The sequence below is a fragment of the Branchiostoma belcheri genome, unplaced genomic scaffold, assembly GCF_001625305.1.
Source record: "Branchiostoma belcheri isolate BF01 breed outbred unplaced genomic scaffold, Haploidv18h27 scaffold152, whole genome shotgun sequence".
Taxonomy (NCBI): domain Eukaryota; kingdom Metazoa; phylum Chordata; class Leptocardii; order Amphioxiformes; family Branchiostomatidae; genus Branchiostoma; species Branchiostoma belcheri.
Genome location: NW_017802958.1, coordinates 481593 through 493890, shown reverse-complemented (window position 1 = coordinate 493890; position 12298 = coordinate 481593). Strand labels below are relative to the sequence as shown.

Here is a 12298-nt window from a genome sequence, read left to right as displayed (position 1 = left end):
GTTTCTGCGTGTGTTTGTGTGCGCGCGCGTGCGTGTGTTTCTGTGTGTGTGTGTGTGTGTAGTGTGTAGAGTGTAGTGTGTGTGTTTGTGTGTGTGCGTGTGTTTGTGTGTGTGTGCGGGCTCGCGCGCGCGCGCGCGCGCGTGTGTGCGTGTGTTAAAAATGACATGTACTTAAAATGACGTCACGGGACATAATAAAAGTGTCTATATTAATCACTTAATTGGGTATGACATCGGAACTCTTGTTAAACATTTCAATACTTAACGGTGCACACTCCGCGATAGTCCGTTGTAAAAAAGTGACGAAAGGGTTTTGAGGGTCCAAGTTTGAGGTGACATTTCTCATAAACTGCCACGAAGTGTCATTAAGCATTAACATGGCTGAAGAGTGTAAGAAATGGTGATTTTGGGGTGAAAATTTCTTTTGGCTCCGAACCTTACTTCCGGGTATCCTTGCGCGCCAAGTGTAATCCGTCCGTTTGACCTAGATTTCGCTCTGCGCCTTCGTAGGGGTGAATTTGCAACCCCTCGCGCCGTGGACTGATTAGAAAATTACAGTACTAGAATTTTCTTTATAATTTACTCGGGTATAGTCAAGGCTTGGGTCTTTCTGCCAGCATCAGTCATTTCTGCCGGAAAATTTTTTTCTATGGGATTATCCTACGCGAAAATTCGCAATTTTGGGCATTAATTTTGGAGTGAAAATAATGTTTTTTCCGTTGATTTTACCAAACTTAAAAAGGTTGAAGAAACCAAACTCAACTGGTCTTGTAGCTGAAGAGATATCCTTTCGTCCCATTTACAGTTATTCTCCTTCCGAATTATTCCACGCCAGAGACGGTCGCTAGATTTGAGTGTGTGCAGCTTCGAATAGAGACGCCAAATAGACTGGGGTGTGCCCCCTTAATACAGCGTAACATTTCCATAACAAACAGCAATTACGTCATAGACACGTTTTTTTTATGTCCCGTGACGTCATTTTAACGTCACAGTGAGGTCACGTCCTTTGATACTTGTTTTGTGACGTCACAAATGTACTTCAGTTCTGGAAGTCCCTGAAAGAGAATTGGACGTGTTTTTTTTTCGCCCGTCTTGATTTCTGCGTGATTCCAGAGTTCCTGCAGCTGTGTGCGTATTGACGCCATGTTCAGCTTCATCATAGTGTCTACTATCTTTCTGTTCGGCCTCGCCGCCAGGATTTTGGGCTCCATCGCCAATGGTGAGAGCAAATTTACTTCAGAGCAGTTTCTGTCTGCCGCGCTCGAACAACAGAACTAGATTCTTTAACGTTCTAAGATTCGATCTACAAGTATGACCGTTTCTGACAAGGTTCTTTTTTCTCCACCACAGCGTTGAACGCCGCCATCGGAGTCGAGAGATGTGAAGTTAAGATTCCTCCATTCGTGGACCCGCCCAGTGTGCCTCTTCAGGAGGCTGTTAAGAAGAAAACCCGGCGTAGTGACTTGAACGCGCCTACCAACCATGCGGACACGCCGAAGAACAAACCTGCAGAGTCCGACAAACCCAGCGCCTCTGTGCGGGCTCCCGGTATGGCCAACACCGGCAAACCGAAGGGAACATTCGGCGGCATGAAGTCCGGGTTCTTGCTACAGAAGAAGTCTCAGCCCAAGGCAGAGACCACAGCGAAGGCAGACGCCCCCAAGGCCACTCTCCCTCAGCAACAGCCGAAGAACACCGGTACCGCGGGTCAGAAGGATCGCCCTACCGCCGAGGCCAGGCAGGTGAAAGGCAACATCTCACCCCGACAGAAGAAGGGCGATGATCCCCCACGCCCCAAAACCGAGGCCGGTCAGAAGCAGGCTTCACGTCCCAGCGCCGACTCGGAGACCGGACAGTCCGCCCGCCCGCAGACGCCCCCGATCCACCCAGTGCTGGCACTACTTACCCCCATCCTGTTGCCAGTTCCAGGCACGAACCAGGCGACATTAATATGGGACGGCAGCCGCAAGGCCCGCAATTGGCTTGCGATGATTGTGGCAGCGAGACGGGCATCTGTACAGGAGGGACTGTAAAGTGAACCAGAAGGTCCACCGCAACATCCCGGGAAAACATGAACAAGGTTGAACTTTGTAACATCTCCATCAACCTGTTTTTGTCGGAGCGTATAAGTTCCGATTACGCTAAGGATAAACAGGGTAGCCCGGGTATCTTAGCTTTGTTTCTAAAAGCCAAGGTGTTTGTTTTTCGTGCTAGAAAAGAAAAGAACAAAAAACAACAACAAAAAAATTAATTTTTTTTATGCCATTGACATAGACAGGACTCACAGTAATGTCTAGTTTCAACTTAGATTAGTCCTTCTCTACAAAGTCAAACAGACAATTTTTGCCGGATGTTAACAAAGTGCATGCCTGTTGCGTCATACATGTACATGTATGTACAAGTCACTTCATGAGGTTTATTAACACCATCTATTATATATAGACTGTTGTATGTGGCTGACTCTTATCCATTTTTAATTTCAATTAATGCATTTTGGTTTTTAACCGACCAGTAAATACGCCGTTATACATGTACAAAACATGTATATCCATTTACCCTTAATTTTTCACACTCACAGCAAGGTTTTAATAAAGTTTCAATGTTCCCTGATTGGCCAAGGTCTATTATTTATATATAAATGTATTTTGTAATCTAACACATTACACATCCTGTGTACGACAAATGACACGCTAGAATGTTACTCGTAAGCGAAGAAAAAGGTTGGGTTGAATTTATAAATATTTCAATAACTAAGTGGTGATACTTTTTATAGAAAGTTTTACTTCCAAGGCACTCTGAACAAGTGTTTACCGGCTAGCCTATCTTATCTTTGGATCTCCTTTGCCTTCCTTAATTGTAGAATAAAGGAATAATAAAAAATAATCAGATGAATTAAGCAAATTCATTGCAAAATTCTCACAAGGTGGATCGTTACCTTTGCCAAGACGGTTGTGTTTTCCATAGCGTTTGTTTGTGTGTGTTTTTGTGTGTGTGTGTGTGTGCGTGTTTGTGTGCGTGTGTGTTTGTGTGCGCGCGCGCGTGTTTTTTTTTGTGTGTGTGTGTTTGTGTGTGTGTGTTTGTGTGCGTGTTTATGTGCGCGCGCGCGTGTTTGTGTGTGTGTTTGTGTGTGTGTTTGCGTGTGTGTGTGTGTGTGTTCGTGTGTTTGTGTGTGTGTGTGTGTGTGTGCGCGCGCGCGCGCGTGTGTGTGTGTTTGCGTGTGTTTAAAATGACATGTACTTAAAATGACGTCACGGGACATAATAAAAGTGTCTATATTAATCACTTGATTGGGTATGAGATCGTGGAACTTTTGTTAAACATTTCAATACTTAATACAGCGTAACATTTTAATAACAAACAGCAATTACGTCATAGACACGTTTATTATGTCCCGTGACATCATTTTAGGTACACATCACCAGTGAGGTCAACGTTTGTAGAACAATGCTGAAATTTACCATAAGCAGGTTACGGATTCAATTTCATACAATGTACAGAATATTCCACAGCTGTTGGGCGTCGAATTCATGAAAATGTTTCCACTACTTTAAGTTACTCCCAAAGTCTGATAGAACTGGTGTTAGAACATAAATCACAGTGCTTAATAAAAATCAAAATAAATGTACCGGGCGGGGGGTGTCCTAACATCACACGCTCTTTCGCGTGCTCGAACTCACGAAGCTTCATCGCTAGTTGTCAGAGAGTGGTCCGGTTTTAATGGGGATGAAGTTTGAAAACATTCATGTAAAGAAAATACTTTGATAAGAATGAATCATTCATACTGTTTATTATGAGTCCTTCACGTGGCAAACACTTCGAGACGTTTTGTGAATGTACCTAAGCTTGACGGTGTGCCGTAACTTTGCACGCTTCTGTAATTTGATCTCTTCAGACGTTGGTGATGGATTTTAGCAAACAGATATGGTAATCAATTTTTATGATATTTTAGCTTTCTTATGATGGTCAAATTGCTAATGTGTGTACTTCTCGTGTCACGCGGGGAGGGACATGTTGTTCCGCCAGGCCGTCGCTAAGGAGACAAGCGTCATCCGGGACCTTCCCGAGGGGCAGCGCGGTTTCCTCGGTACCGTTACCATGGTAACATGGGAAGTACTGTCCGACATGGAAGGAACGATAACTATACAATTGAATTGTTTCAACAAAAACATTAAATGAAGCAAATGTCACGAATTTGCCGCGTCAAAGTTTGCCAAAAGAAATAGTTGTAAGGCTTTGATGGGTTTATAAACGCAGAATAGTGATGAACTGAGTCGGGCTTTGACGTCCAATGATAGATGAGTATTGACCATAATGATTGCCTGATTGGGGGCTGTGGATAATACTATCATTCTGAAAATTCAGTAAAATTGATTTAACAATTAAAAAGTTTTGATTCTTTTAGTGTATTCTGAAAGTACAGACTTTGTATAACTGTGTTATGTGTAAGGTTGGTCATTCAATGCAAACTGGCGTACAGTTCCCTCAACTACCTTTCTAATGGTTAAACCTAAACGTTGGCAGGTAAATTCATTTGTTTGTGCAACTAATAATAACTGTACATGTTTAATCTGGGGCAAGGAGATCTTCCATTCAGTAGTTAATATGTAGTTAATTCAGTCTAACGGTCATCATCAGTTTTCAGCTAATGTTATTACTGTAGGTACTTTCAAGCCACCGTTCTTATGCCATACAAGGTATGTATACGTAAGTTGAAAAATAGGTGATCTCCCGAAAGGTTTTGTACTAATGAACTACTAATACGAGTACATCGCTAGTACTTTTGTAACAGTAACTGAGTCCCGAAAAAAAGGTGCACACACGCTATCAGGTTTATTGTCATTCGTCTTTTATTCATATTTCGTGTACTACATGTATACTAACTATGATGATGTATACCAGTATATTGCTGGAATATAGATTGTCCAAAAAATACTCTCGTTTGGTATTCTATGTTCAGTCGATCGCTATATAAAAGTCATATTGATTATACACATGTCGTATTGATGACACCATTGCACATGGTCAAAATATATATATTGAAAATTTATTGCAAATTCATGCCCGAGGGCTAATTGCAAGAACATGATAACAACAATGAACAGTAAAAATGATAATAAGTAATGCTAATGCTACTTTAGATGTACATCTGTAGTTATTGTTGGGTTTGATTTCTTTTCCGTGTGCAGTGGAGTATGAAATGGCTGACATTTTGCGATATGTATGAATTGGGAGGTGTTGCAACAAAAGAAAAACGATTGAAACATGGAAATTGAGGGAAAATACGCAAAGCTGAAGAGTAAACTCAGGTACAAATATGCATTAGATAAACATTTTCACCTATCTACAAATCCAGACCAGCAGAGTAGTCCAGCATGTTTTGAATCACAAACCAAGTGTACCTATGATTCCATATCTCATATATGTGCACATATTATCTGGTGATGTACCCGTATAAAAGGATCTTTTAAGCATTCTGATGCCACGTTAATGAAATAAGTGAAACTAAGATCACAGCTTGCACAAAGATTCCTCAATTTTTACATTTCCATTGCTTTACTCCATTAGAGAGAATCATATGTAATGTGTTCTGATTGTTATAAAAAAATTTAAAAAATTCTTCGTGGTACAGCGGCGAACGACCCGTCCTGTCTTGTTTCATGAGACGTGTTAAACACCTGAATAGTTTGGATGCTGGTTCAATGTCCGTCATCGACCTTCAACTATATAGCGATCCGAGCTTTATCAACTTTAACAACTTTATCAATTAGTTAGCCATCTTTGTCAAGTTGCGTTTCTTCCGTACACAAGTTTTGGTATATCTTCAACTGGGTGCATTTCAGTCATTTCTGTGTCTACTTCTAAGTCATCTAATAGTCCATGTTCTGCGTCCGGGGTTGCACGTCGCCTTATGTTCTGTCTGATGCGCTTGATTACTTTCCACAGAAAGATAGCTAGGAGGCAAATAGCCGGAACAGCAGTGAAAAATACGAGGTACCAAAACTGTTCTCCAGCCTTTTCAAAGAAGCACTCTGCTAAACCACTGTTAAACGACTGTGCGCTGGCAGTCGGTCTGACAGAAGAATTGTTAGTTGGGGTGTTCGAGCTGTTTCCACTTGGAATTACGGTTGTAGCGGCCATCTCACTCTGACCATACGGTCTGACGCAGTTGTGAACGAACACGCCAAGGAAGATAAACAGGTAGATGGCAAATGCTCCACCACAGATCACGATAGGAAGAGCTTTTCTTAGCTTTGAGAGCTGTCTGGCAATTTTCGTGCTCTGTGACATTGTCTTGAAAGTGAATCTGCACCTCTCACTGTCGACCCGTTCAACTGTCCCGTCTTCAGCTCTTGTTTCCACCACTGATATGATGAAAAAATCATAATTTGTGTCGTCCCTCAAGTGTTCTATTTTTGCCCAGGTGTTAAACTGACAGTCATGCTCCCGTTCATTCTCGTCCTCTGGCCTTTTATACCGAACGATGTACCTGTGGATATCTCGCTTTCGCTCTACATCTATAGGCGGCGCCCAGGAAAATGTTACACTCTCTATGTCCTCCTTTACTAGGCGAGGATCTCTGGGAGGATGTGGCTTTGTCCGTCCTTCAAAAACGATCACATCACTGCATTGACCACCATTTTGTTTCTTGCCGCTTTTGGTCTGTGCTGAGATTTTATATTTTGTTCGCGCCTTTATCGTGCCCTTCTCCCTGAACGTGTAAGTGAAATGTCTTGTTTCATTGCATTCGTCTAAGACGCTAGCAACTTCATCGTTAGAAGACATTGTCTTTTCGTCAAAAGTTGCTTGAATGTAATACTCCGGATCCTCTGGAACTGTTGTTATTTTCAACACATACCCATCTTGTATACTTTTAGGGGAGTACCAAGACACGGCAATGCTTTCTGCAAAAGTTTCAACGCGGAAGCCTTCGGGTTTATTTGGCTTTGTATGTACCGTCTTGGTGACTTCCGAACTTTTGTCATTTTCCTTGAATGTTACAATGGAAATAGCGTGTTTCTGTCCGGGGGTAAGGTCGCGGAAAGTGTGCTGTAAGTCATCGTCTGCCTTCACTTCAGCCGGTGGTGGTGTAACCGCCGTAGTATCGTCAGGGAAAGGGTGTATGGTTACTGTGTAGCCGTCCTTCTCTCCTTCGGCTTCTTTCCATCCCAAAGTGACTTCATTTTCACTGATGTTCGTGAATACTATGGATGTTTCCTCCACAGCCGCAACTTTTGTTCTATGACTTTGAACTTTAACTTCGCTGTCAGCTTCTTCCTGCCTTGTCCACAATTCGATTGTGTATAATTTACATGGAAACAGATTCTCGAATCTGCTTCTGTGCACCTGAGTTCCATCTAGTGACTCCTCTCCCATGTATCTGCTTGTACCTTCTTTTGGTGATATTAGATGCTCGTATGACTTGTAATCCCCCCTGGCGTCCTCCCATACTACATCCATACTGTGTTCTGTCACACTGTCCTGTGGAATCATTACATTTCTTGGAGGAGACACAATTGTTCTGACCAGCATGGTTCTTGCCAAACTTTCCATTTCACCACTTACTGTGACCACAGAGACTTCGTACATTCTACCAGCAGTAAGATTGGAAAACCTTTGGGAGTTCAGAGAATAGGCAGGGATCCGGATGTCGGGGAAACGTTGAAAAGATATTTCAGCGGTCATCTCTCGTATGGAGGCAATGTACGAACTCTTGTCACCCTTGACGTCGAGCCAAGTTATGGTTAGAGTAGTTTCAGTTCTTTCCCTAACATTGATTTGTTCTGTGCGACTGACAGTTGTTCTTTTTGTCTTGGTGACGGGACCACTTTTGTCCCCACCGCTATCGGTTGTCACGCTTAGTTGATACTTGCGACCTGAAGTGAGATTATGGAAAGTATACTCTAAAGGTTGCCCTTTTTCTACCACACCAATAGCATTCTCTGGGGAAATCGAAACATGATAACAGTCCATGTCGATGTCACAATCTGGTTTACGCCACGTGATTCGAAGGCTATTTTCCTTTACGTCATTGTCTGCTATGTTGATCTGTGCGGGAGGGCGAATTTTAGTTCTCACTGTTTTAGGTACGCATTCACTCAACTCTCCTCCACTCTCTGTAGTGACCTCCACTCCATACAGCCTTCCGGATACAAGAGCATCAAATAAAACCTCCAAGTCCTCATCGGCGTTTCTTTCTTCCCTCCATACACATGTCTTCCGTCCCACGTCCCATACCGTGATGTGGTAGCGTTCCTTTTCACCTTCTGCGTGATCCCATGTCACTTTGACAGAGGTCTCGAATGGGTGAAGGTGTACAAGATTTGGTTGTCCTACAGTCATCCGCTGCTGTCTGATTACCTTACCACTATCGACATCTTTGCTTCTGGTGAAAATCTTGACGTCGTACAACTTTCCGAGCGTAACGCCTGGAAAAGTATAAGAGGTCTCGTCCCCAGTTGAAATGACAATAGGAGTATGTAAATCTTCCTTGGGCGAAATCTCCAGTAAATACTCGTCTTTGTCGCCGCTTGGTTCTGACCACTCCACCATGATTCCTGTGTCCACGGCGGATGTCCTAACATTTACCGGAGGCAGGGGCTTTGTCCTTACTAGCCGTTTCTCAGGGTCGCTTGCATCTCCTCCATTGATAGTCCTAAGCACTACTTCGTACTCTCGGCCGGGTACCAAAGCACTGAAGCGATGTTCGAGAGCCGAGGCGGTGGCAGATACATCTCCTTTGCTCTTTGGAGTTCTGTCTTGATGTGTAGTATCAAATACAACTGCAGTGTACTTGTCTTTGTCTCCCTGTGCTTGCTCCCATGTGATGGTGACTTGCTGCATTTTGACGTCAGCGACGTGAAGGCCTTCAGGTTTGTGAACTTTTGTGCGATGATTTCTTTTGGTAGGCAGGCTTCTCCTATCACTACGCACAGCTACTACAACTAGCTCGTACAGACGTCCCCCGGTTAGGTCATCAACCTGTACCCAACGTTGGTCGGATGACTGAGTCTTTATGTTCGTATTGACGCAAACCTCCCCATACATAACACGATACTCATAATAGTCCACGTCACCGTCGGCTTTATCCCATGAAAATGATATTGACGAATGAGTACAATCCTCAACTCTTATCGTCTTGGCACTTGCAACCAATGTTCTTTCTTGTACTGATATTGGAGCTGATGTACTTCCCAGGTCCCCAACATAAGTCCAGACTGAAATTGTGTACAGCCTACCGGGGGTGAGGTTCCCGAAGAGGTACTCACGTGGCGAGGCAGAAATCTCGTGTCGGCTTATTTCTTTTCCTAAATGAGAAATACTTATCCCGTAATGGTCCACGTCACTCTCGGGTTCGAGCCAGAAAACACGTAAGCTTTTCTCCTTCACGTCTTCTTTATTGACATAAATTTTATTTGGAGGACGCGCCAATGTCGTAAATTGTGTACGTTCAGGTTTACTCCGGTCGTCTCCACTAATTGTGTAGACAGACAGGTGATGCAGTCTTCCGGGTTGAAGGTCGTCGAAGTCATATGTTAATTGTTCTTGGTCAACTTCGTTTTCATAGCCCGTCTGTGAATTAGGCTGTATTTCCACGGCGTACTTGTCTTTGTCACCCTGTGCATGATCCCACTTGATGATGGCTGTTGTTTCCGTTTTATGCATTACTGATACATTCTTTGGACGGTCAACCGTCATCCTTCGTGATGTAGCCACTGGTTCACTATCGATATCGTCAGTACGGGTTATAACATGCACATGGTACATTCTTCCAAATTGTAGCTGCGGAAACATTTGCTGTGTAGGCTTTCCCTCCTCAACTTCACGCCAAAGAGGATCTGTTTCTTCGCCGGTATCCTTTTCATAATAAAAAAGCTTCAAGATATATTTGTCCTTGTCTCCGATTGCTGGCTCCCAAGTTACAAGAATGCCTGTCCCTTGCACTGATGCTCCCACGGCTCGCGGTGGGCTCGGAAGCGTTCTTCGCTTGACTACTTCTGCCAAACTTTTGTCTCCGCCACTGTCGGTGACGACCCTGACTGTGTAGAGCCTCCCAGGGTTCAGTTCTTTAAATGTGTATGCCAATTCATCGGTGCTCTTTAAAATTGCAGACGGGTTATCTCCATCTTGTGGATCTATCCTGATGTGGTAGGCATCTTTGTCCCCTTCCGCACTGGTCCATACCACCCGAAGGCTGTCAGTTTGTTTGTCTTCAACTTTTAAATTCACCGGCTTGCTGACCATTGTTCTTACCCTTAGTAGTGGTACTTCATCACTATAGTCTCCTTCCCGATCAGTTTTTATAGATATGTTGTAATGACGTCCCGGCTCGAGGTCTCCGAAAATATAAGACATTCGCCCTTCACTGTGAGTTATTGGCACTTGTTCCGCCCATGTCTCAGAAGATATTTGTAGAATATACTTGTCTACCTCACCAAGGGCACTTGTCCAGCTAACGGCAATGCTTCTCTCCTTCACATTTTCCCTAGCAAAGTTTCTTGCTCTAGCAACTATTGTCCGTGCTTGTAGTGTAACTGGTTCACTGTGACGGCCATGGCTTGTCGTTTTGATCGTTATGTAATAAAGACGTCCTGGGACTAGATTTGTCAATTCATATCGCCTTGCTTGTGAACGTGAAACATACCGATACGTTTCTGATTTTATTTCTGAAGCTGAGGCTATCTCTAAGATATATCCATTCTTGTCTCCCTCAGCGTCTTCCCACTTTAACGTCAGTGCTCCATCTCCAGCCTGTTTGACTCGAACATTCTTGGGCTGCCCGACAATAGTTTGCTCTTCAACTACGCGTTCTTCACTTTCCACATCTTCTCGCAATGTGACAATGGTCACGGTACATGGTTCACATTCTGCATCTTTATAAATTGTAATGGCTGACGCTTTGTATTCTTTACCTGGGACTAGGTTTCGAAACTTATGTTGAAGCCTATTCTCATGGCAAGGAATTACTACATCGGGTTCGCCCTCATTCGGACTTATTGAGAGAACGTACTTTTCTTTCTCACCCATCACATGTTCCCAAGAAACCGTGATAGAGGTTTGCGTTTTTTCGCGCAGCTTCAGGTCTGGAGAACGAAGCTTGGTCCTCTGCATTATTTCCACAATCTCACTGCTGAGATTTTGGAAGTAAGATGAAATTGTTACTTTGTGAAGACTACCCGGGGAAGTCGAAAGGGAATCAAATGTATATTCGGTTGAGTATTTGCCTATTAGCCGACTATGTTCTGGCTTGTGTTCGTCACTCCTTGCTTTAGTTTGGTCTGTACACCATATTTCTACTCTGTAACAATCTATATTTCCAGCTGCAGGAGGTTGCCAAGCAAGTGTTACCGACGAATGGCCATATGATTTTACGCTAACGGATTCTGGATGGGAAGGGCAGGTGAAGGCCTTAGTTTTACGTGGACGGCTATCAACTTCTCTCCCGTCCTCAAATGTACGTTTCACGGTTATACTTATATCATAACTAGTACCAGGCTCAAGCTCGTCAAAACAACATGCTAAGTCTTTACCAACTAGTATCGGGTCTTTACCGGTGATCTGTGCCATGTATGTGACGTCTTTGTCTTCAGCAGCAGGCCATTTTGCCTTAATGACGGTTGTCGTTTGTTCACATATAGAGATCGATGTAATAGGCCGAGGTCCTAAAACACAGATGAAATCAAATTTTGACTGTCGAAATGATTCACATTCGAAAAAATGGGAAATACACACACACAAACACACACACACACACACACACGTACACACACACACGAGAAAATACACGCATGGACACAATGATGCACACACTCACTCACACACACACACACACACACACACACACACACACAATGATGCACACACACACATGCACACACACACATGCACACAAACATGCACACACACACATGCACACACACACATGCACACAAACATGCACACACACACGCACACACACAGATGCACATACACACACACGCAAACGCAAACACAGATGCACACACACATACACACACACACACACACACACACACACATACACAAAACACAAATACATGCACATACACACACACGCGGAAGCAAACACAAACACACGTGCACACACACATACACACCCACACACATACATACATACACACTCATATGATCATATGAACACTATTTGGAGGGAAAGTGGCCGCCCTTGCTCAGGACAGATCCTTTCCTTAATGTGTAAATCGAGGGCGAAATTTAAGTATGCCCTGAGGCGGTGTAAACAGGATGAAAAGAGGGCTAGAGCTGATTCGATTGTGAAAAGTTT

The 12298-nt window shown here is 43.6% G+C and overlaps 1 protein-coding gene across 1 annotated transcript in view; it reads right to left on the bottom strand.

The window, feature by feature from the left end:
- Window positions 1-5327: 5327 nt before the first annotated feature.
- Window positions 5328-12298, bottom strand: part of LOC109465560 (receptor-type tyrosine-protein phosphatase beta-like) — a 15036-nt gene continuing 8065 nt past the window's right edge. Inside the window, exon 5 of the mRNA XM_019762920.1 lies at window positions 5328-11660. Within this exon, the coding sequence (XP_019618479.1) occupies window positions 5782-11660 (5879 nt within the window). The 3' untranslated portion in view covers window positions 5328-5781. The remainder of the gene's footprint in view (window positions 11661-12298) is intronic.